Source organism: Podarcis gaigeae, assembly GCF_964106915.1.
Source record: "Podarcis gaigeae genome assembly, chromosome: 2".
Taxonomy (NCBI): domain Eukaryota; kingdom Metazoa; phylum Chordata; class Lepidosauria; order Squamata; family Lacertidae; genus Podarcis; species Podarcis gaigeae.
Window position 1 is genome coordinate 39,342,250 of NC_139679.1, and position 26,347 is coordinate 39,368,596.

Below are 26,347 nucleotides of genomic sequence, written 5' to 3' on the forward strand. Positions count from 1 at the left end.
AACTCATAAATTCATTACTTTAGCAAGGGCTGGAAACAATACCAGCTAGCTTTCTTATGAGCCCAGCCTGGCAGTGGCTTGCTGGGGTTGGTCACTGAAGGAACAAATGGCTGATAAGTGCCTAGTTTGTTTAATAATGGTAAATTCACTAAGACAATAAATCTGTGTCTGGGCTGTAACACTTCAGGTGAATTGTCATCTCAAAACAACCGCAACATACTTATGCCCATAAGGTGAAAAGGTTAAGGCTAATGACACTTTAAAGACTAGCAAGTTAGTTTACTATGACATAAGATTTTATGGATAACAATCTGCTTCTTCAGAAGAATGAAGTGTTATCCTGAGTTACAGGTACTTACCTACATGTCTGGAGGGCAGGGACTGTAAGCAGTGAAGTCAGAAGGAAATTAAATTCAGCAAAGTACAGTCTATGATAATTACCACTAAGGTAAACGTAAAGGGACCCCTGACCATTAGGTCCAGTCATGTCCGACTCTGGGGCTGCGGCGCTCATCTCGCTTTACTGGCTGAGGGAGCCGGTGTACAGCTTCCGGGTCATGTGGCCAGCATGACTAAGCTGCTTCTGGCGAACCAGAGCAGTGCACGGAAATGCCGTTTACCTTCCCGCTGGATGTGCTTTCGAACTGCTAGGTTGGCAGGAGGAGGGACCGAGCAACGGGAGCTCACCCCATCGCGGGGATTTGAACCGCCGACCTTCTGATCGGCAAGTCCTAGGCTCTGTGGTTTAACCCACAGAGCCACCTGTGTCCCGGTAATTTACCGGTAGTTAGCAGTAATGCAGATACATAATACAGTTAAAAAGCCTTTGTTCCAATTCAGTCCACAAGTGACAACATTTAACTTCTTGATAAAATTGTAATTCAACAATGTCATGTTGCTGGAGGTTTGACGAAAATCCTTAAATATATCCTTAATTACAGGAGTGGGGAAACTGGCCTTCCACATGTCGTTTTTCCATAATCCCTGACAATTGGCCATACTGGCTGGGATTGATGGGAGACAAACAACACTGTTAGGACCACAGATTCACCACCCCTGTGTTAAAATATCAATATCTATGTATGAGGTTTGATCATTCTAATGCTAGCACCAAACAAACAGAAGTGAGTGGATAATATCATGATTCCATTGCGATTTCTTGATGCAGTTTATCTCTAGGATTGAATTCATTCTTATGGTTATTTTTATTTTTAGACTGGCAAGATCAACCCTTGTGTTAATACCATTGCTTGGGATTCACGAGATTGTCTTTAACTTCATTGTGGATGAAAGAATTGATGGTCTTTCCAGGCACATAAAAGTCTTCATTCAGCTGACCCTGGGCTCCTTTCAAGTAAGTTCTTGTGCTGGAAGGGGCATTATTGATTACCACTAATTAATAAAAAAGGGCATTAATTGATATATATGATGAAAAGAAAAGAAATAATAATCTTCATACTAAAACCATAGATAGAGCAGAGAGCAAAAAATCTTCAAACAAAAAGACAACATAGGGTTGAATATTACAACTATTGTAATATAATGCTTATTTGCCCAAGAAAGCTCCAAATTGCTTGTGTATCACTTTTAGACATTTAGAGTCACATCAGTAAACCATGGTTGCTGGAAATATTAGCGAATGAGGGAGGGAGAGAGCACTTTTTGATATATGGTTCTCAAGAAGAACTCTGTGGGAAATGTTCTTGAATATAAATAGCTGGTAAGGGTTTGCAAACGAATGCTGGAAAATTTGGGGAACAGACTATGTAATTCAATGAGTTAGCTGAGGAAATAGCAATTCAGGAAACAACTTTCAGAATAGCAAGCATTAGAAGTTAAATATGGTCATCACTCTTAAGACATGTGGTATACCATATTCTGTACTAGTCTACAAATGCAATAAAGAACTTTGCAGCTAGTTCATTAACTATTAAATACAAATTCAGATTTGCTTGGGGATTTGTTGGTCCCAAAGAATGAGACATTTGGACTAAGTAAAGAGTTGTCATTAGTTCCATTTTTTAATGGGGAATTATGCAGTGTCTTTCAATCTTCATATATAAATCTGCCTGAGGAGAAATGCTTAGAGTCTTAGATGTCCTTAAATTCTTGCCAGCAGGAACCAGGTCAAGAAGTCAGATGTATATCAGTCCAATATGCATGTTTCTTGCACTACCACCTTTTTAGCATGTCAATACTAAGTGGGGTTGGGGGGTCAGCTACTGAGCTTTTGGAAAACTGGCTAAATTTGATACTGCTCGTACAAGGTCTCAAAAACACATCCTTGGGAGGGTTAAGTTCACAAGCTATACATGTAATTTTGCCCTAAACTTCAGTTGCAATATTTCCTGCACAACCTAATGCGAAATGCACAGATTAGGTCAAAGTGATATATTTCGTGGGACCAACCTTAGTGGTTTAAAATTGCAAGCCTGACATTTCCTTGAGCAAAATTGTTCTAAGAAAAATAGAACAGAGTTTTGGGTACTGGTGCCTCATCACATGATACCTGAGAGATAAAGGTGATTTTTGAGCAAGGGGAAGTTAGTTGTGTTAATGTTCAATTTAGCAGCATGATGACTCAGGTTTCAGGTGTTTTCTAGGAACAATATTCTGTGATTGCATAAGCTTGTAGTTGAATTGTACCTTGGCAAATTTCATCCAGATCTAATTTACCTCCTCTCTCTTTTCCCTTCCAGGGTTTCTTTGTAGCACTTTTATACTGTTTTTCTAATGGAGAGGTAAAATATCCTTCTTGACCTTCATTTCTAACCACTTGTTTCTCTTGGAAGATGTTGCAGAACAGACTGACTTTGTCCTGTATGACGTTCTTGGTGGTCACCTGGCATTTTATATCAGTTAGTATATATTGAAGAGTTATTCAGTTTTCCATTGTGTTCCTTGCAGTAGTTGGAGATATCATGCAAGGAACACAACCCCTTTCAGGCTGCTCCTTGAAACAGCAATATAGGGTACCTACATGTAAACAGATCAACTTGCAATAAGCTGCCCATGCATGCCAAGCAAATGGCCAGGATGCTACCCTTGCGCCTCTAATTATGAGGAGGGGCACCAACCTGTCCTGATGTGCAACAGATTGGAGTAGAGCTGAGCCCAAATGGAAGGGGGAACATTCCATTACATGAAGGTTTTCATTCTCCAGGAAGTGTTCTCCTCCCCTTTTCACTGAGGGCAGGGAGCAGAAACTGGTAGGAAGGAAGGATGGCAGAAAGATATGTGGAGAATGGGAGGCAGCAGCATAAACAGAGTGATATTCGCAATATTCAGCTGCTGCACTGTAGAAAACATGCTGAAGTCATTTAAATAGGAACTATTCGTAAGTGTCTGTGTATGCTGTCCAAGTACAGTGGTACCTCTGGTTACGTACTTAATTCGTTCTGGAGGTCCGTTCTTAACTGAAACTGTTCTTAAGCACCACTTTAGCTAAAGGGGCCTGCCACACGATTTCTGTTTTCATCCTGAAGCAAAGTTCTTAACCCGAGGTACTATTTCTGGGTTAGCGGAGTCTGTAACCTGAAGCATATGTAACCCGAGGTACCACTGTATTGTGATAACATCAATGAGAAACCTGCTCTCTGTATAAAATGCACACAGAGTTCTGTGGGAACACATCAGGACAGTAAGGGGAAAGCTGTAAAGTAGATCGGGACCTCTTGAAAGGGGCATTAGGAGCAGGTATACTGTGCTAAGGGACGCGGGTGGCGCTGTGGGTTAAAGCCTCAGCGCCTAGGGCTTGCCGATCGAAAGGTCAGTGGTTCGAATCCCCGCTGCGGGGTGCGCTCCCGTTGCTCGGTCCCAGCGCCTGCCAACCTAGCAGTTCGAAAGCACCCCCGGGTGCAAGTAGATAAATAGGGACCGCTTACTGGCGGGAAGGTAAACGGCGTTTCCGTGTGCAGCTCTGGCTCGCCAGAGCAGCTTCGTCACGCTGGCCACGTGACCCGGAAGTGTCTTCGGACAGCGCTGGCCCCTGGCCTCTTGAGTGAGATGGGCGCACAACCCCAGAGTCTGTCAAGACTGGCCCGTACGGGCAGGGGTACCTTTACCTTTACCTTTATACTGTGCTAAACACTGCAGAGAGGCCTAAGATTGTACTTTGTGCTGCAGGTCTCAGAGTAATTACTTGAGCAGTCAGGACTTCTGCCTGTTGGGTAGGTGTGGGGAATGAACTCTAACTTCCACCATCCCTGGCCATTGGCCATGCTTGCTTGGGCTGATGGGAGTTGGAGTTCTGCAATACCTGAAGACCCAAAGATTCCCTACTCTTGCTGCAGGGTAACCTAGCCACAGCATACCTGAACTAAGAAATTTCAGGCTTATCTGAAAGGACAGAAGCCCTAGGACGGGTCAAGGAAGCATTTATACTATATGCTGCAATCCATCTCAACTGTTCTGTTTGCTTTCCTTCCTTTTCCAGGTAAAAGCTGAACTGCGCAAGAAATGGTCCCATTTCTTGCTGGCATCCCCCTTTGTCTGCATGCCATGCTTTCTCGGAAAGAACATCAAGCACCTGGGGAGATGTTCCAAGAAAGAGCATTCGAACAATAATTGCTTCTCCCTGGAGGTGACTCAGCCTCAGAGCACACAAGTGGCAAAGCAGAGGACAGGCGGCAAAGCGGAGCTAAGCTTCGCATTAAAGCATATTCCCAGAGCAAGCCTCTCAGACAGCAGTGAAGGAGAAGTCACAATGGGGGAGACGACCGAGGAAGTCTTCGAAGAAAGTGAGATTTCGATTTGTAACAAAAGTAAAAACTGAGATACCTGATTAGATCAAGGAGGGATCTTGCATCATGTGCCATGTGGGAACCGCTGGAAGTAGGTGGGGGGGAGTGAAAGAAAAAGATGGTGAAAATAGCTACTTAGCATTTTCCTCCAGGTTGACTCTTCCCAGGTAATTTCCCCCCCTGACAAAATTAAAGTCAGCCAAGCCTGGTAACTGCATGGAAATGGCTTCTCCTTGGTCCTACAAGAACCAGATATGAAATTGGGAATAAAAGGAATAGACTGAGCACCTTGAAAGAGCCTGCTGTTTCTCTTAGGTTTCCCAACATTGACCGCCACTATTGGAGCCATCAATCTGATCCCATGGGACTGCTCTGCAGTGTCTCAGAAAGGACAACCATTGCTTAAGTGATACTGTTAAACAAGAAGCTGAATTCCAACAATGACTAAATGAACAGGATTGACATTTAGGAATGTGTGGGATTGTATATATTTATAAGCACATTTTCCAAGCTTTGCTGTAAAAATTATGAAATGCTGAACGGACTTGTTTTTAGGGCACAGCTGCTAATGCTTCTTTTAATACATGTAATATACAAAGTTGTGGTTCTTTCTTCCATTATCCTTCCAACAGACCTGCAACAGGAGTCATTATTACTTCCACTTTGCAAATTTATTTTAAACATCTTTATATCGCCTCTTAACAGGGAGAAAACTGATATGACTGGAGATGAAAAATCTGAGAAGCTTCAAAGTCACCAGATGGGGAAAAAATGGGAGGGAAGCGGGGGCAACATTACCCAAATACATCTATTTGTCAAAAAGCCAGACAGTGTGGTGTGATTTACAAATTGAGGATGAGTTAATGAGAGAACAAGTGAATAGGCAAGCAAGCAGAAAAGGGCCAAGCTAGAATTTGCAACCAGATCCATGTAACATTTTTTCAATACAGCATTTTTATTTAAGAAGCAGCAGCCTGGGGAGTGAGGTGGAGGACCAAATGGGTGGTGTGCTTGCTCCTTTTACCACCAGCCATGCCTTTCCTCAGAATTCCACCAAGCTGCTTTTCTCCCCATGGAGGAGAAAATATGGGTAACCCTAGGTCCACCAGGAGCTGCTTCACACCGTCTTGAAATCACAAGCAACTGCTAAGCTATGTATCCACACAGCTCCAGGCCTGCTGTGTTTGTTACCTGTTGTCATTTTTATTTCACAAGCTGTTGATCTTACAACATGTATTTTCACAGATTTAAAAATGGGAAGCTGCCAAATTGTTTTCCTTCCTTATATATTGTACCCACTGTGAAATCCAAAGGCTGGTTTTGTCACGTGTAATTAGTTCTTAATTTATGTGCTGCTTAATGTACAATGACTTCTAAGCAGTGTACAAGTATATTTTAAAAAATCAGTGATAAAATCCATACATAACTTTGAAAGGCAAGCGTTCTCTGCAATCCCGCTTGCTGAGTCTCAGGAGGTGGCCACACCTATGGAGAACAGATGAGCCACTTTTCAATATATATATATAGATAATAATCCTGAAGTAAATAAAACTCCAGGACCTTATCAAGCAAGTTATAGATCAGCTAAAGCTATCATTCAAGAAACCTGGTTGATATACTGTCCATGTCCTTGAGAGCGATAACGTGGCTTGGTAAAATGCCATTCATTCTAGATTGTGCTTCTTGACAGTGGATTTTTTGCAGCCATTTGTGCAATTCTTCTTTTAAGACCAGTCGTCTTTCAAAGTATATTTTATGGTACGTATCCAGATTTCTTGCATGAGGGTTGCTATTATTTCCTTCTAAGATGTTCTATGTTTTCAAATGTTTTGTAGGATTCCATTGACACAAAGACCCTGCCCTTTATGGCTCTTTAGCTCTTTTTAAAACAAAATTTCAGCTGGCTTAACCTGTCTTCCTGTCTTTAATGGCTCTTGCAGTTCTTTCCTAGTCTCTAACAAGGACCAGGTCTTGGTAGGGAATAACACTGTGTCATTGAATGAGATGAACCTAAAATGGCCACCCAGTTACAAACACTGCTGGATGCAATCCAGGGAAAGTTATACTCAGAGCCTACTGAAATTAATGGAACTTATTTCCATATAATTGCACTTACACTTATGCAGCCTACATGCTAGAAAACATCAGTTCCTCTGAGACCAGCCTGAGCACTCTGGGATTCATCGCTCTGTTGACGTGCTGAATTAATGTTTACACAAAGGAAGTTGGAGAATGCCCAGCACGTCCCTGTTCCATATCATTATGCTGGTCAGACAACTCCCCAGATAATAAGCAAAACTTTTCCTTTTACTCTATGAGGGAATGAGTGGTTTGTACACAAAGACCTCTGGCACACAGCTTTTGTAAGAACACACTAAATAGGCAGGCAGTAATATTACCCAATGGACTATTACTTATTACTCTGTGTAGACATGAAGATTGCAATGCGCTTTAATTATCACCTGAGAGAGACAGAATAGGTAAAGATGGAATCAATTCTTATGTTAAGATGAAAACAATGAAACCAAGAAAGTTTTTCTGTACATCCAAGGGGTAGAAACTTTATTTTGTAAAAATGAAAGTTGAATGCCAAGTTCTGTATCAGGTATCGAAGTTTATGACTTAAAAACAACCTTATGGATTTAGGCCTGGTTCACATGTTACATTAAGCCAAGTCATGGTTTAGCATGAATGTGCAAGCGTAAAGTCTCCCAGAAAAGAGATTGCAACCACTTTGCTCCTCTCTGCTCATTTTGCTGATGAACCATGCTAATGACTTGATGTGGCGTTGTACTAACCTGGCCCAATGGTTTAGCTCTCTTCAAACTAATCATGACTGATAAGCTTATTAAGGAATCTTTGGTGAGAGGAACTTACCAAAAACTTTTTAAAAGTCTAAGTGCACAATTTATACCAGGCACTTGTATAAATATACCAAAGTCTTGAAGAATTTTAAAAGGTTTGTGAAACAGGACTTACTTTGGTGAGGCCATGTTGATTCTTCTTCAGCAGGACTTCCTATTCTATTTGCTTGATGATTTTATATTGAATCATGCTTTCCACCAGTTTTCCTCAAACAGATGTAAGCTAAGAGCTTTAAATTACCTGGAAACCTTTTAAAAATTGGTGTTACATTGGCTACTGCCTATTCTTCTATTACGGATGCTAATGCAAGTTACTTATTTTTTTTTAGAAGATAGTTGTTCTCTCAAATATATATAAAAAAGATTTTATCTTCACAGCCTCTTATATATGCCTTTTACCATTTTCTTTTACATAACAAAAATCAACAGGGACTTTAAAAGTAAACAATGCCTCCAGGCATTGTGTTTGGATGTATTTTCTGTGGGGTTTTGGAAACTGTGGAGGCAGAGGTGAGACAGTTGCCCACCTTTAGGAAACATAATAAAATGGCATTAGAAGGGTTTAGCTATTCAGCTACAGGCTGTAGCACCAGATTATTATCTTGTAGAATATTGAAACATAATCCATAGAAGGGAATAATACGAGAACTGGACTCAGGGTCACTGACCTCACAGGTCTGATTAGAGGGGTTTTCTGTATGAATTGTCAAATCAATGTATAAATTAAAACATGTGGAATTTTTTTTGAAAGGGAGATCATTATTTGAAAAGTAGGCAGCAGATGCAGAAGATGAAAAGGAAACTGACAAAACCATGCCAGTCTGATTAGAATGTAAAATACGTGATTGCTGGGATAAAGGGAAAGTGTATTATTTTGATACAAGCATTTTACAATGTCCCTCATCAAGGCTCCTGAGCATGCTTAGTAGTCATAGAATAAAAGTATGAGGTTTCTTATGGGTTAGTAATTGGCTAAAGAACGGAAGGCAGGAGCAGATGGACAGTTCTCAATGAAGGCAAGAAAACAATAGCTGATTATCAGTACTGTATCTGGCAGGGCCAGCCCAATACTTTTTGGCACCTGAGGCAAAACCCAAAATGGCGTCCCTCCTTGGAAGAAGGGGCGATTGCAGATCTACATCAGGAACAAGGGGGAAATAAAGATCAATGTGGGATCGGCTGCCGCTGGCGAGCCTGCTGCTGCCCCTCAGCTGCCCTTATCTGGTGCTATTCAGTTTGCTCATAAACAAGTCTGTGATGACTAGGGAGAAGGTTAAGGATGACATCAAATTATTCAGGATGGGGGAAACCAAAGCAGACTACAAAAGGCTCCAAGAGGGACTTTCCAAACTAGGTAAATGTAGGGGCAGGAGGCAAATAAGATTTAATGCAAACAGGTTTCAAAGATGGGTAAAATGAGCTGACACAATAAAATTGATTAGCAAAAAAATCAAGACAAGCAAAAGGAAGTACACAATGTAAAGTTCATCTATGGTGTTCACTGCTATGAGATGGGATGGCAAGCAGCTTAGATGGCTTTAAAAGAGATTAGACAAATTCACAGAGACCAAGGCTATCAATGTCTGACAGTCATGCTGGCTAAGTGGAACATCCATCTTCAGCAGCACTGAGGCATGTCATAAAATGCTAGTTGTTGGGGGAGGAAGGCAACTCTCTCTCTCTCTCTCTCTCTCTCTCTCTCTCTGTGTGTGTGTGTGTGTGTGTGTTTGTGTGTGTGTGTGTTGTGGGCCTGAGGGAGGCATCTGCTTGGTCACAGAGTGAAACAGGTGCTGTAATATGGGAGTCAGAAAACGGGTATCTTCCACCTCTCATCAGCTGCAGCCACTATAGGGAGCTGTAGTCCAATAATTGGGGGGAGGCAGATCCCCTGCTCCTGCTGTACTAGATAGATGATTGTGCTGATTCCATAGGGACTGGGGTTGAAGTCCAACAATCTGCAGAGGGTCACAAGTTCCACACTGCTACTTTAGCAGAAGCTGTTAGACTCTCTGGCGAGCTCATTTTTGCTTTCTCATGCATCTGTAATCCTTCCCTGTTTATTGGGAGGGGTTGGAGTTGGGAAATCAAGTGACCTTATATAATCAAATCCAAGAGGCCAGGTGAAAATAGTATTTTGGGCTACTTCAACTGATTGCAGACTCTACGGTAGAAAAAAACTGCAACTGTATAAATCAGCAGTTTTAATCTTCGAAACTGCTGTTATTTATCCATGAACTAGACTGATGATGTTTATCTTGTTAGAGCGAGGGCTCCACCTATCCAAATCAAACAACCATCCATCTCATTCATTTTTCAAGAAAATAAAATGGTGCACTCATTTTTCTTTATATCATCCCATAGCAGATATATCCTTTAAGGAAACAGGTACAAAACCAGCACATAACAGCCTCATTTTGCATTCTATGTATTTTAGGGTGTCCTCTTTACTCTGACTCATGGACTAGATACAATCTGCACCAAGAACACTTTAGGTCTTTAAAATTGCTCTTTACTACTCAGAGCAAGAATAATAAAGGGGGGGGGACAACCTTGATTTTATTTGCTTTGCATATCACCTGCAAGACTTCACAAAAGATGAATTTCCCACATGGAAGTGACTTCTGTATAGAAAATTGCATGAAGTGCCATATACTGTGTCATACAGGTCTTCACACAATGACCTTTATGAAACAGTACCATGTTCTTATGGAATGCAGCCCATTTTACAGCCCCAGATCCACCCAACTCTGGTGCCTTTCTATGATGTATGTAACTCTTCCAAGAGCATATGCTATCATAGGATACCACCAAAAAGGACTTCCATGGCAGGCCAAGTGACATAACAACTGAATCCATGTAAGTATAGCCATCAAAGATACCAAATATGATACCTAAGGTAAAAGCTTTCCCATGCAACATATTACCGGTACTTCAGAAAACTATTTATTATTGTTATTTGTATTATTAAGTGTAAAAACACTTGCAAAACAAAGTGCTGTAAAATAAAAGATAATTCCTGCATAAAACTGAAATATCACACAAATTCTAAATTTTGTACAAATTCAGGATTTGAAAATTTCCCAGAGCCAATTGATGTTTCAGGAACCAAGATAACATTTTGCAAACCATATTCACATTTTTTAAAAAGTTCTACTTGATTGTAGTAATCAACAATCTTCTAAGCAGATACCAACAGAGTCTGATGACTTTTACTGCCTAGTTTGATTAATTCAGACTGCAAAGATAAAAAATCAGCACATAAAACTGAAAATTGACTCATTTTGCGCTCTATGTAACCTCAGGGATCTCCTCATATGAACCAGCCTGGACCATGTGGCTGCATCTGAAGGGACTTAGTATTTTATCTTTGACTGGGACATAGTCTCTAGGATGTTTTTGGCACCTCAAGTCTATCATTGCTATGAGGCTGCTACAATCAACATGAGGTCACCAAGGCCAAACAAGTAAACAAATTATACTAGAAGGAGTAATTTAGGCATCCTTCCACAAACAATTCCTTAAAAGTAAGAGGCATAATTTATCTCTAATGCCAAAATCAAGTCATGGATCTGTAAACAGAGTTACAATTTATACTGAATCTTCAGAAGATGGAGCATTTGGTTTGCAAAGTTAGAAAACAGGGCACAAATAGTCAAACTGAAGTTAGAAGTGCATACCTTAAATGACATGCATGGAAAAAGTAAAATTATTACAAACAGAAAGAAGTGTTGTCTAATTCCACAGGAATCTGCAACTTTGGTATAAACATACTGAAAGGGCTGTTTTTAAAGAAATATAAAAGCTGTTCCAGTGTACAACAGTAAATGAAAGAAGGCTTTACTCAGTACTGGTGAGGGTGAGAAGAGAATTTGTAATTACTTCTAGTAATGCCGTATATTGAGGATGATTCAAACTGGAGAACATGAATGAAGAAGAGTAATACTTTAGACATGTTTTGAATTCTCCTTTGTAACACTCAGAAGAGAAGCAGAGCAACCCAATATTGCAATTGCTAAAATTATCTACCTCAGGTTATTGGAAGCTTCTGGAAACATCTGTGTAGCAAATGTTTGCTGGTTGCTCTGATGTAGCAGCAGCTCTATGTACAATTGCCTGGGGTCCTAGAAGCAGCCAGTGGATCTCTGGGCTCCTCAGAAAGTTTGAACCATGGGCCAGTGCCCCACTTGTCCCCACCCTACCCCCGCCGGCCTATACAATGGAGTCTAGTTCTAAATCAGTATCTGTGACTGACCTTCAACCGTCCCAGTTCCAGTGTGGCAAATTAAGCTGCTCTTTGTCATCCTGCCTTTTTAGCTGAGCAGTTTAATAGCAAATCCTATCAGGAAGCTGTGGATGGCTTTCTGCACCTTAGGGACCAGTCTTCCCCTAGTAAATGTCTCCTACCCAGCCATATCCTCAATTAGAATTCACCACATGAGTCTTGGCCATTGCAAAATGAGTTCTCCATCCCCTGCTGTTGAACACTATTTAATGTGAATCGTGGTCACTACATGATGGCCCCCAACTGACACTGTGAATTGTAACAGACAATGGAGCCACTGTCAGGGTACCAATCCCCTCAGCAAATATAATAATCGGAAGAGCAATTACTCCCACTTTTTGAAGGGCAGAAGACTCCTTCTTCAGACTCTCTGTTTGAGAGAATATTTGACAAAACGCAAAGGCTGCTAAGGAATTTACTTCAGAATTGCCAGTTTGTAATAATTGGCTGTAAGCCGGAGGAAGACTTGTGTGTACGCATAGACACAGACAGACAGACACACACACACACACACACAGAGAGAGAGAGAGACTTCTTACCTTACATCCTTTTCTCACTGCAACTTCATAATCCATTTAATTTCAAGATAATACTCTACAGAAGCACAGCTGCTGGGTTCTTTACTGATATGCTGCCTTGTTATTATTATTATTGTTATTAGTATTAAAATGTGTATACTGTCCTATACCTGCAGGTCTCACAGTGGTTGCAACATAAAAACAGGATATGAAAACACAAAATACATAATAAAAACAAAAACTACCCAGTCCAAGAAATGTCATTCTTATTTATTTTTAAAACTTAAAACTATATTTATTATTTGTAAAACTCAGCAGGGAGGCAGATGGTGGCAAAACTATAATATGATGACTCTACTGGTCATTGGCTCTGGTTCCACTTACTGTCGGTCTCCATGCTTTCCACCCGACCAGTGAATACCACTGTTTCTATGAGTAACAACTCATGTCTGAGGCAACAATCTACCCTTAAGAACTTCTGAGGTAAAGCAGAACAAGAATACCCTCTGCTCAGCCAGCCCTTGCCTTCCTGGTTGCTCTAGAAACTGCTGCTAGTTAAAACCTACTCACAGGGCTGGTAGCAGTTTTTATTCACCCACCACCCCCTGAAGAAACCCTAATACATTGTTAACCAGGTGGGTCTATGGAATGCCTACTAAAATACCCCAAATATAGATGAACTACTAGGCAATGTGTACATCAAGTATAGGTGGGTTTTGCAGATGACACTGTAATGTGAAACGAGACTGAAACATGTTTCTATGTGACAGGAAAAGGAAGTTTTCTTTACCGTGGATTTCTGTTTTCCGAGTTTTCTGTTCAATAGTTCTCAACGCTGGGGTGGCGCCTTCCCTTGGAGCATTATAGGCAGGGTCAAGTTTTGATGAACAAAGACGCCTTTCCAAGGAAACAGCAGACACTTTTTAAGGTGCCAGAGATTTCAGACCAATGGCTGTCTTTCCTTGGAGGTCTTTTTTAACCGAAGTTGGACGGCCATTTGACAGGGATTCTTTAGCTGTGATTCCTGCACTGACATATTGGGGACCTGAGTGAAATAAAGCCTGCCTTTAGGTTCCTTCCAACTCTGCAACTCTATGATTCTATGACTCAACATCTTATTTTGTGACACCACTGGGTCAGCGTAACAGAAAAAAAGGAGCTGATAGCATGCTTTCTGCTGTGTTGCAGTGTCACCACGGAAGATGGTTAAGGGGTATCGTTATAGCAATTGACTCAATAGGGTCCAAGAGGGTGAGCCTGTTCCTATTCATTGAAATTTTGCCTCCTTGCATCCCGATGCATGTTAATCCTTTTCTATGTACTGATGTACGCATGCACATAATCATGTGGATTAATTCGAGTGTGGTCACAGAAATCCTGCTGCTTATTAGTGAAAATAACAATTCAGTAACACAGCATTTAATGGACTGTACAGTTTATTTTACATGAGATGAGACAAAGCTTTTCAAGTGCATAATACAAACTTGCTAAAATAGAGGAAAGTACAAAGTTTATGGAAATGTTTGTACATAAGACGGAGGAAAATGTATAGCAAATACCTTCAACATTTAAGGGCTAGATCTGTAAATGGGGTAAATCAGTGCAACTCCAGTGATATTAACATTTAGGAGACATACCTGAACTGACAACAAGGCCCTTAAATTTTAACGAGTATTTATTTACCTCTTCAGCTGCAGTGTTTTAGTCATACAATTGCATGGGACAAAAAAGCCACATTAACAGTTTTCACAATGATTAAAGGCTCACTGCTGTTATTGATACACAGAGCTTACAGTAGAATTAAGTTTTTAAATGTCTAGTCAGCCCAAAAATCTGCAGCTAAGTATTATTACAAAGTTCAAAGCCATTACTGCTGGTAGAGGACACATTTGACTGTAAAAATTTAGAAAGTGTTTAGTAAAAGGTACAGGATAAAAAGACGAGATAAGCAATGCCATTTTTAAAAATCTCTTTTTTTAAAAAAAAAACTGTTTTGGGGAGAGCTAGTTGCTGGCCAGATCTGCCCTCCAAATCTATTATATCTGCAAAACTGAATTGTGCACTTTCAATTTACTCATGGATGGTAAAAAGAAATACATTGTGAATTTGCTTATCCATATAGCCTGTGATAAGCCTACAGTGTTTGGAAACACAAGTTTTGATAACAGGGAGTGTTGCTTTCATAAGGCTACTCTGACATGGGAGACACACAGTGAATTCAGATTCACTGGGAAAATAGACAACCAAATACAGGAAACAGAAATTTCAGTGTACACCAATTTTGGAAAGGAACACAAGGATATATTTGCCAGAAATCAAAGTCAGCAATCACAGTTAAGGATGTTTAAGGCTGCAATCCTATGCACATATCTTGGGAAAACTTCCTTCTGAGTAAACATGCATAAACTGCAAGCTCCATTGATTGCAGCCAATTCACTTTGCTATTCATTAGATTGTAGCCACCTTCACTTCCTTGCTCTGCAATAATCATTATTGCTACTACATAGACATGATGAATTGGGTACTCAAACACTGAAGTTAGTCTTGAGTTTTTCTGCTAACCGTATTCAATGCACATTAGGGTCAACCGATTTAAAAATATTGACAGAGTGAAATTACTACTGTCTACAAACCCCAAACATCCAAAAGGTTCATTACAATTTCCATTAAAAGCATCCTCTTCACTTGCAATGCTTATGTAACAGAACCACTAGAGAAGAACATCGGTTTGAAACGAATGCTGCCAAACTTGGAATCGGTCTGCTTAAATGTTACTGGGCACTCGCTCAAAACTTGGCACAACCTGGGGCAAAAAAGGCCCTGCACCACTTTTTCAAGGAGTGTTATGTGATTTTCCACTAGCATTAATACTGTAAAAAATTCTATATTAAAAGTGGACTATATTAAGAGTGGACTATGAGCTCAGAACTGTAAAATCTAATAATCTGAGGTGGATTTGTAATCTCTAAAATATTATTTTGCTGTTGTTTATTCAAAATGCCCAAACTGGTTGTGCTTTAGACTTACAGCAAGATCTTGCTGGAGTTTGCTTGTGATAAGAGCAGCAAAGGAAAATAACACACACACACACCAAAAATATCCCAGATTGTGTATTTGAACACAACTGAAAATATGCCTGTTCTTTACATCCCTTCTAGATTAAAACCAATCTTATCCAAGATATTTCAACTTAATATAAGTTGGGGGGAAATTTCCAATTCTCTATGCTTCCAAAACATTGGCCTTCCTGCCGCCACCCCCTCCAAATAAGGTTCTTCTTATTTTTTTTATTTTTACATGGTCCAAACGTTAAAATAAGAGCATTTAGCTAGATTTCAATAGTATTTGGCACCGTGGAGTGCATAAGGACTAAGAAAGTATCAGCAAGATCCGTATCTTGCTGAAATCAATGGTATACCATTGGTTTTCTGGACCACACCATAAACAAACCAAGACAGCTGAGCAGAGAACATATCATAGAAAGGAGCCACCATATCACAATGAATTATGTAGAATGCACAGCAGAGGCTCAAGACAGGCTTGCTGTAAAGTAAATTTCCAAGCACTTAAAAAAAAACTGTAGTTACCTAAAACAACTTTTTCAAAAAGTATCTGTACCAATCCTGATAGCAGGTGGAGGGTTTTCAGGAGGCGTATGGACAAAACTCCAACTTGGAAATCGGACAAAAATTGTTGTCTGAAATTAGACCACAGCGAAGTATTCTGAAGCATATATGAGTGGGCACAGAATGAATGGACATCAAACTAAACATCAGGAAGACTCACTGCCATGTAAGTTGAAGTCCCAGTCATATGGGAATGTCAAGTTTTGGGGTGCAGTGTTCTTTGTTTCATACCAATTATGGGATAAAAGAACTATTGTCTTGCTCCGCAATGAACAAAGGCCGCAAGATTCTCAAAACATCACCTTAACAGACGTACACAACCATTAGTTCTACAAACACATTGGTTGACTTGCTTATACGAAAAGTGAAGGAAACAAGAGTCACACAAAAGTCAAGCAGGAGAACCCCATGCAAGATCAGCAAAATGTAAAATACATGCAGTGCCACCTCCAGGCACAGTGTATGGTTACATAATGCTAAATGTGAGCGTGTACACTAGTCAAATTGCTGGGAACCTTTTAAGTTTTTGCCTGCCAAATGCAACTGCATGCTATGCCTTTGAGGTTAAAAAAAAATCCACTGTAACACATCTTAGTTACTAGGTATTGTGATTTACAGACAGGATCTGAGAGACACCACCTTTGGTGCAAGTACTGATAGAGCACAATCAGTTCCGAGTTCATGCAACCAACGAATGTTCACTGTTGGAGACATACTGAGCTCAAGGTATTGGACTGGACAAAGTCTACTTATTTACACTATTCACATATCTTTATCCACATTATATACACAAGTACTGACACTCCTAAATCAAGGCCATATCTGCACTACAGATTTCACCCTCTCTGACAGTCGTCATTTGTTCTTCCTAGGTAAGCCTGGGAACTGTACTTCTGAGGTGACGACTAGATATAGCTCTAACAGAGAATTCGCCATAATTTCACCTAACTATATTTTCCAGGACTCTTTGGAAGAAGATATCACTTTTAAACTAGCACGACGAAATCACTATTAGTTTCTAATGGAAATATGTACCATGTGTAGAAGCTTCCCACTCAACACTTCCCAATGAGGGATTATTTTAGATGCTTGATCCCACCTCCACAACTGTTGTTGCAGCTATGGAGACGAAAATCCTTGCAAGATGCGTATTTTGTTATTTCCCTGCTTGATAACAAATCTGGGGCATCATGGATACATCTGTGCTACACTTCCCTATGCCCCACTGTATCGTATAGTAATAGCCTAGTCAGCCTCTAAATTCTATAGGTCTGCTGAATTAATTTGTAATAAAAAAAAAGGGGGGGAGGGAATCAAAAGGGAGCTTATGATCAGCAACTGCCAAACAAACTTAGATCAGTTATCAGTATCCCGAGTGTCTCATGCCATGTAGCTGTGCAAGCTAAATCTACACAAAGTTTTAAGAATCATTTTGTCCCCCACTCCTTTCAAAATGGTTGCCTGCTCATTTCATCAGATGTTCTTTCGTCCTTGTATTCTCAGGTTCGTGCCCTTATGCCCACCTGTCACATTTCCCCCTACTCCCACCTTTTAAAGATGGAAAGCCCTTTTGTGCTCATAGCCATCCTTACGATGGCACTTCTGTGCTGTTTTCACATCAGAGCCCGGCTAATAATGGAACACTGGATCAGAATGCAGCTGTGAAAGCAGCCCAAGTAGCATTGCTAAGCAAAGCCTAGAGCAAGCCTGCATTGTCTGTGACAGAAAATAGCAGAAAAATTTGCTTTCCCTTCCCATTTCACACTATACAGAGGCAGGGCAGCTGGCAAAATTCTGAACTGGATGTAGGAAAAAGTGCACAACAGAACAACAGATGTATGAGAAGGAATTCAGAATTTTAATAGTGACTTCATTCCTGCTGTACGGGAGGGAAGGGGGTGGGGAAATCAAAAATAGAAGGATGACTGTAGAGAACTTGAGCTTCTCCACGGTTCACAAAATTGAGCTTATGGACGATATACTCTGAAAGCATACGGAATAGTCCTGAATGCCTAAAAACACCAGGGCAGCCATTGAAGCAGGGATTTAGCAGGTCTTGCTTAGGAGGCCTTGTGTTTATGAAAACATTGCAACCTTAATAAAACAATAATACTATGGAGTAAGCCCTACTTCTTTACAAAGGGCTTACTTCTGAGTAAATGCATAGATTTGTTCTGTAAAAGATTACATCTAGCAGCGAGAGTAAAGCTATGTCTTAGGAACAGGTGGCATACAAAACTGGTATGTCCCTGAATAAAGTTAATGAGATTCTACAACAATTATGAAGAGACAGGTGCCCCAGCAGAACAAAGGGTGTGTGTGTGTGTGTGTGTGTGTGTGTGTGTGTGTGTGTGTGAAATATAGCAGCAGCAGATGGCTACACAAGGATGTCTGGCATGGAAGACAAGCACTGTGCTTAGGTTTTATTCATAAACTATGGATCATCTTTTAACTTACTGGGCTGTATTCAATTACAACATCCCATCAGATCAAGGATTTCCAGATCGGCTTGCCAGTTGGAACAATCCCCCCTCCCACCGTGTTGTTCTGGGGGGCCCTCCTGCCTCCCAAGAACCAAATTTTTGGGGGTGCAGGAGGAGGAGATGGGGGGGAAGTCCTGCTGTAAAGGCAGGGCTTCTATTGATAGGGTTTATTAAATGAATCCCACCCATTCAGAGTAAGTGGCTTGTGGACTACAGTCAGTGAGTATCTGAGAGGGTATATAAAAAAGGACCAAGCCTTTCGTAAGGTCACTAGACCTATTACCTCATTTTCTTTTGTACTGAAAAACACAGATTTGCATCTGGATATGCTCAGAGTTCCTGTTATAGTAACTGCCCGATGGCTTGCAGATTTGTTAAGTCCCCAAACTGTGCTTAGGAGTGTTTATTTTATTTTAAGCTGATTATCTCTTAGAACACACCTTTTCCAGAAAAGAAACTGGAGATGTTAGAAAGACATCCCCATAGAGCAATAAAACTCTCCTATGTGAAACTGGAAAACTGAACAAATCAGTTAGGACTTATTTCATATTGTTGAGTGTTGGCAAGTGTATAAGCCATGAGCACTGTGTGTTAAAATGACATTGAGATTAAGCAGCTAGAAAACAGATGCAACAAAAATTGGCTGTTCATGAATGGCTAATCTAATGAAAATTCAAGTTAAATATGAACTGATATAAAAGAAGAACCTGAAGCGTGAATGGCACTTGCGAGCCATCTCATGACTGCAAGTCATATAACAAATGTCATTTTTAAAAATATATAAATAGTAGGAATGTGATCAATAGCACCCAGAAAACAAGGGCATCCAGTGAGAACACTGAGATGGCACAGGAGTTCAACAGAGGCAATGAGGTTTTGAACTTCAATTAAAGAACATCACAAAATTGGCATGCTGAACTTTTTTTGTTGGTCTCCTTTTAAAAGAGTATTATCATTTGAACATCTCTCTCCTTTTAAGTTTTGAGCCCATAAGTTTAGATGAGAACGAAGCACAAATCATAAAGCAGTACAGCAAAGAAAGTTTCTGAGGACAAGCCTGAGTAGAAACATGTTACACATAAAATGGCTGTCCGGTTATGGTGAAATGGTTGGGTGTAATGCTGTGATTGTTTCCCCCGAAAGGCTTTCTTAAGTCATGAAAAGCAACCATCCATTGCATCAGGTTATGCAGAGAACCAGAAGAGCAAAGAAAGAGGCCATTTAATCTGTTCCTTGCCAACTAATTGTCTATTCAGGATTTGCAAATCAGGGGCAAGGAAAGGGCTCAACAACCCCTTCTCCCACTCTGCTTGCCCCTTCCTCTGTTTGAAGCCACCTATATCTACTTTACATGGCAAAAGAGAGCTTTAAGGAGAACAAGGAAGGAGAAATGAGGATGTTAGAGGGTAGTACTAATGGCTTGAACCTAATGGAACCGGCCACTCAAATCTTAGAACTCAATGGGTGCCACTTGGTGCAAGACAGAAATTTTAAAGTGCGAACAGGCTGTATCAGCCCTGAAGAAAAAGGTATCTGGTATATAAAAATAGCAAAACAAACAAACAAACCTAGCACAAGCACATTACCAATTACCTTATAGATCTGCCACATTATAAAAAGAGACTTCTAAATCAGTATATAATCTTTAGCAATGTCTGGGAGAGTTTGCTTTAAATGAGGCGGCTCCTCAAAGTAAAATTGGTAGAGCAGAGTGCAGTGTGATACCTCCAGACTCTGAAGAAAAAAGGAGAAAGACACCAGAAACATGGAGAGGGAGCATAAATGGATAGGTCACTACAGAACATAGAAAAATGAGACAATTCTTATTTGGTGCAAAGCAGCAGACACACAAGAACAAAATCTGTCAGGTGCTGTTGAGTATTTATGGAGCAATGGCTTAAAATATATTTTGAGAGATGGTCTGTTATTTTTCACAATTTGTGTGGGCAGTTTCACTTATGTTGGCTGATACCTGAGAACACACGTGAAGGAAAATGAGAGGACAAGGTCTATATCATGCAGGGAGCAGACTGCTAAACAGTGACAAGTGAGAAGGCCAGGAAAAGGCAAGTGAGGGATACTCCAGACAATGGCAAGCTGGTTGAAGGATGCACAGAATATGGAAATATGACTCTGGTTTTCAAAACAGGAAGAAGAATTGAACGGATGCCTTGGAAATCTTTTTAATGCTGGGATGTGTCCAAATCTCAATTTCCCCACACATACCAACAGGATAAATCGTTCTTTTTGCAACCTTGATGGTCAGTTTCTTGGGGGGGAAAGATGAAATGTGTTTCCTATTAGAAACCTGATGTTACACAGAAAGAGGAGGGGGAAAAAGATATTTCACTGGAAGTAAAGCAAGGGAAGAGTACGCAAGAATGATCAAATTAGCTGAAGTTGTGTTATAACTTATTGGGATAGTTTGCTTGACAGCACCAAACAAAACAAATGTCTCCTCTCCCACCTACACCTCAACCCACCCAGGCCAAAGTGAGCTCATGGAACTCCACTTAATCTGCAACACCTATCATCATTCAAAAAATAAAAACATTTATTCAGCGATTATGAGAAATCTAGTCATAGTACAGACTTAGGCATTCCAGTAAAAAGAATATTGGAATACTCAGGAAGGACATAAAGGGCTATCTGCTCCTCACATTTGCTTATGACAGCTGATCAAACAAAACACTTGGCAGTATGAGGAACGAAGAGAGATCTGATAAACTCAGAGGGGAAATATTTGTTCTGTATAAATACCAAGGCAAGACAAGGCAAGACAAATGAAGAAAAAAGAGGGACAAAGAACACTGTGGTTCTTCTCCAACAGTTCTCAACGTTTGGGACCTCAGGATCAATTGGGTCCATCGTCATTCATGAAAAGAGCTGCACTTCAGAATATTAGCTTCAGAATGCATATTTGGCTGGATTTATACAATCGTTTCTAATTTACTTGTGTTGATTTTTGGCTATCACAGCATGTTGGGAGCTACATGGAACTCGGTCTTCTGAAAAGACACAGACTGAATTCCTTGTTTTAAAATGGCTGCCATGATGGAGGAGTTCAGGAGCCAAAGGCCTGTTAAATCCTCCCCAAAGAGCAGGTCCCACTTGAATGTTGCTGTGGCAACTGGATAAATCCACCTTTTGGGTAACTCATGTTTGAGGTAAGACACATTAGCTAGGAAGTTCTGCCATCTATATAGTCTGTAAACTCGTAAGTTATTTGGTGGAAAGTAAAGCTCAAGCAATGCCTTAATTAATTCGATTTGGCTACAATCTTTCAAGGGAAGCATTCAAAAAGTACTTTGAAGACTACAGCATCAGGGTCCTAATCACTGCAGCCTTATTATCTCTTCTATGGAGGACATTCTTTTCTTCTGGAGAGTGCTGATAAATGTGTGCAATTCTCAGAACATTTCCTCAAGAATTGTCCATGGCAAAGTCAAGGAGACCATGGGTAGGATTCATTGTCACGCTGTTACAAATGTTCTGCCTACACAAGCATATCAGCTTGCCAGATGGAACAATCCCCCTTCCCACCGTGTTGTTCTGGGGGGCCCTCCTGCCTCCCAAGAACCAAATTTTGGGGGGCGCAGGAGGAAGAGAAGGGGGGGAAAGCCCTGCTGTAAAACAGAAGTCCTCCTGCAGGGCTTCCACTGATAGGGTTTATTAGATGAATCCCACCCATTCAGAGTAAGTGGCTTGTGGACTACAGTCAGTGAGTACCTGAGAGGGTATATAAAGAAGGACTAACCTTTTCATAAGGTCACCAGACCTATTACCTCATTTTCTTTTGTACTGAAAAAGACACAATTTCACAGATGGCCTCACAACAGCAGTCTGCAGTCATGGGAGTCAGGATTTGTTAAAAAATACATATTGTACAGGCTTTACTGTTATCCTCACAACACCCCTGTGAGGTAGGTTAGCTTTATGAATGCCATTTCATAAATTGTAAAGGGAGGACAGGAGCGTTTTCCTCAAACCCCCCCTCCTTTCCATACAATTAAGTGGCAATATTCAGGAAGATCTCACTCCTTCCAGAGTCGTGTTCAAATTCACCAGTCTCGTTTGTTTGGCAGAGGCATATTGTGTCTTAGCATTGCTGTACAAACAGAGCGTCATGCAAGGGGAGTAGCATGAGATAGTCAATCACAATTGAATAGCAAAGCTCTCTTTGTACCAGAAAACAACCCCTGCAGCTTATCACGAGTGTGGCAACTGCTTGGCTGCTGACAGCCCATTTTGAAAGGAAGTATAAAGCGTGGCTTCTCAAACCTGGAATGTTCGATGTTTAAGGCAAAGCACAACAGGAAATGAAATAATGATCAAACATGACAGAAATAGTCCCTACAGGCAATAATAAATATAAAAGGAAGCTGACAGCAGAACGTCTCTCTTTTCCCTACTCCTGAGGCTTTACAGAACTCTCTCGAACATGGCTGGGACAAGGAGCCCACCACTTACAACCAGTAACAGCAGTCTATATCTCCATATCCACGGGTCTGATATTACCGGTTTTGTGTTCTTTTACCCACAGTTCCCTGTCTTTGGCTGGATCCACTTTCTGAAGCAACTGATCCACGGGTTCTACTGTCTAAAAGACACAGAAACAACAGCAGTGTTACCATAAGAGCATAAGGGAATGCTTCATGAAACCCCCTAGCAAAACTGAACCACTTCCCCACCTCCTTCTCCCAGTTCTTCAGATTTGTTTCCTCACGGTGCTCAGACAACATTTCCAACTAGGCCTTGAGCTATTCCAAGGGTACCATTTTGAAAGAAGAGCAGACCACAGATATTACATCAAGGAGGCCAATGCGTTTTAATAGATCGTTTGTTTTTTCAAGTCAGCTGTGGTACTTATGCCATTGTCTACACTGGAGGGCAAGAGTTTGGCAGGCTCAGTGCAACTCTAAGGCCTTGGGTTTACAAGGGCCTGCTGAAATACTGCTTCAGAAAGGAGAAAAGGCCAAGCAGACTCACGCTTTGGTTGAACATATCTGTCTCGTGCCGCAACTGCGTATATTGACAAAGGTGCTGCCGAATCATCTCCACTCTCTCCACCTCTAGCCTCTCAAGCTCCTGAAAGGAAACAATAAAAGATTTTCATTAAAAGATTGGGGATAAGGCAGTATACTTGAACATCAAATGAAAGGTGAGATTGCTTTATGTGAACCACCTAGAATTTCTTAGTGACTAAGAACCTCACTATTGTTCTCTAAAGAATCCATCCAAAACGAGAGCATGGATCAAACAAGAGCTGAAGCAGATGAGGGCTTTACCCGCTACCACAGCTCCTACTATGAATACCCAATCGATAGTCTCTGTAATGAGCCCTCTCAGAATGCAGGGGCCACTGTAACAGTGCACAGACCAGAAAAACTGTTGCATACACAATGTATGCTGAATTTGCCAAGATAGCTTTTTAAGGTTTAATGTTTTGCTATGTTTTTATATATGCTGGAAGCTGCCCAGAGTTGGACCTGAGAATGTTGTCGCAAGATCAGGCATGGGCTGAACTTTTGATAACGTTTACCAGATGGGCACTTATCACTGAAGTTTTGCAAGCATAGCATGGAGAGACCCTACATGACATACCAGAGAGGTGGTCACCATTTCTTCAAACCACTTTGACTGGGCTTGATTATACAGATCCACACAGCGCATGAGGTCATCTCCTGCAACACACAAAGCAAAGCAAAGAACAGTGAGTAACTTTTTTTTTTTGCAAGCCCACTCACTCGCCCTAAAGGTTACTTAGAAGTGAAAGTGCAGTTATCTACAAGTTTCTACATGCAAGGTGTTAAGACCAAAGAGAATGTAGTGTAGCTAAATCAAACTCATTAGGAGAGAAGTGAGTGGTGATCTCTCCATCCTTATTAATAGGAGTGAAACATAGTTGTCAAACACAAACCACGGGCTCATCCAGCTGGACAGCATGCCTCACAATGGAGCATTTTTGTAAGACAAACACTGAGAAAGAAACCAATCCAGTGATTTCCTACCTCCCAGATATGTCCTCCTCTCCCTTCAAGGAAATCTCCCCAAGTCTCCCTGGCCACAGAGGCCAAGAGTCATGAAAATATTCAGAAACTGTGTCATGGAACAAAGGGAAAAATATTGTTTCCCACTTTTTGAAATTTCAATTTCAATTGGACTGAGAAACAAAATTACAGTTCAGTGAGGAAACAAAATGGAGTTTTTTCCCCAAGCCTTGGATATTTATTTGCTATGTCAAATGGGTAATCCATGCTTGTTTTATGGCTTCCCTTTGTTAAACTCTCTTTACTGGCCAGGAGTAGCTGTCCGGGGGGGGGGGGGGGGGGAGAGGAACCATATACCTGATCTCCTCACAGCAGAATTGCTTCCATGTACCAGAATGGTGCAGAGGTGCAGAAGGCAGCAGTGATGTCATATGAGTAAAGCCAATCAAGCGCCCCAGCCTAACCCTCACTGCTACCCTCACGTTGCAGCATGCTGGTAAGCAGCAGGAAAAGCTGCTCCTCTTATCAGTTTCAGCATGGATCATTCTAATGCTACTGCTACCTGAAACCTCAAATATTGTTTTCAAGCAGAACAAATGCAGGAGCAGACCCAGGCTAATGCTGTTTTTAAATCATATGATTTTTTAAAGCAAGGTTTTTGAGTCAAATAGTAGTGAATATCTCTCCTGCCATCTAGTGTACAAATCAGAGAGTATGTATTTTATAAAATGCAATTTACATGGAATCACGAAGTGTTGAATGTAGAGAGCACCTCCAGCACTACTTTCTGCTAGTCACATATTTAACATAAATACAAGGAAACAGAGAGGAAATGGACAAATTTAATCACAGAAAGTCACATCACTGAACTAACCAGCTTCAAGGAGTGTTGACAATTTGATATACTAAACTCTTGTCTGACTCTTCCAGCATTACAAAGACCCCTATAATTGGTCACTTTTCCTTAATTGCTCTACATACATTTCCTCCTCTTGTCTTTCAGATGTAAGTAACAGTGGTCCTCTGTGGGGGGAAAGAAGCTAAATCCTGGAACTTATCAATAGCACCTAAACCTTGGGATGTCTGTAGTAAATATTTGCAATCTAACCAGAAGGAAGGAACTGTTATGAATTCAGCCCTGATCAACACCAAATGTTAAGATTCAGGGAGTTAGTCAGCCTTCCTCAACCTGGTGTCCATCAGATGCTGTTGGAGCACAACTGTTATCATCCTTGGCTATTAGCCATGCTGGCTAGGACTGATGGAAGTTGTAGTCCAACAACATCTGGGGGGCATCACATTGGGGAAGTGGAGTGAGGCAGTCAGCATTTGTGCTCTCTTTATCCTCTCACAAAATAGTGCTTCCCAAACTTAAGTTTTCTCCTAAGCTAAAACAGCAGGGACTTTGTTCCACCTAACGTTCTTTTTACACCACTGTTCCCTGCCTTCTTAACACACGTTATCCTCACTCACCAGCTTGGGTGGACTTCCGCCTAGCCTTCTTAATTTCCTCTTCTGTCTTGTTGCTGAGTTTTATCTCCAACTGCTGTGTTTTCATCTCTAAATCCTTTTGCCTCTCCGATAATGCTTTTCGGGCCTTGAAACAAAAAGAAATGGCCATGAAATCCTCCTCAGCAGAAAAACAATACCCATTTGCCTCCTCTTTTTCATATTCCTCCCCCTCTTTCAGAATTAATCACTGCAATATGGAACATATGCCCTTGTTGGAGGCCATGAACCTGGAACATGAACCATGAGACACAGAGATTCTTCCTCTTCTGTGTGATAGTTTTAGCACCACAGAAAAGATTAAAGGTGCTCTTCAGAGTAGTTCTTCAGATG

At 40.9% G+C, this 26,347-nt stretch overlaps 2 protein-coding genes across 10 annotated transcripts in view; one reads left to right on the plus strand and one right to left on the minus strand.

Annotated features, from left to right (window-relative positions):
• GLP2R (glucagon like peptide 2 receptor) overlaps window positions 1-6,651 on the plus strand; it is a 38,916-nt gene extending 32,265 nt beyond the window's left edge. For 3 of the 5 annotated variants that reach the window (XM_083725882.1, XM_083725881.1, XM_083725883.1), the window contains 3 exons: window positions 1,216-1,354; window positions 2,700-2,741; window positions 4,436-6,651. In XM_083725882.1, coding sequence (XP_083582008.1) covers window positions 1,216-1,354; window positions 2,700-2,741; window positions 4,436-4,774 — 520 coding nt within the window. In that variant the 3' untranslated portion in view covers window positions 4,775-6,651. The remainder of the gene's footprint in view (window positions 1-1,215; window positions 1,355-2,699; window positions 2,742-4,435) is intronic. The other 2 variants (XM_083725885.1, XM_083725884.1) reach the window with 1 other exon arrangement.
• Window positions 6,652-13,824: 7,173 nt separating this feature from the next.
• GAS7 (growth arrest specific 7) overlaps window positions 13,825-26,347 on the minus strand; it is a 135,757-nt gene continuing 123,234 nt past the window's right edge. For 4 of the 5 annotated variants that reach the window (XM_083725902.1, XM_083725903.1, XM_083725905.1 and 1 more), the window contains exons 11-14: window positions 25,979-26,102; window positions 24,120-24,199; window positions 23,505-23,603; window positions 13,825-23,115 (exon numbers count right to left, since the gene is read on the minus strand). In XM_083725902.1, the coding sequence (XP_083582028.1) occupies window positions 23,002-23,115; window positions 23,505-23,603; window positions 24,120-24,199; window positions 25,979-26,102 (417 nt within the window). In that variant the 3' untranslated portion in view covers window positions 13,825-23,001. The remainder of the gene's footprint in view (window positions 23,116-23,504; window positions 23,604-24,119; window positions 24,200-25,978; window positions 26,103-26,347) is intronic. The other variant, XR_014560975.1, reaches the window with a different exon arrangement.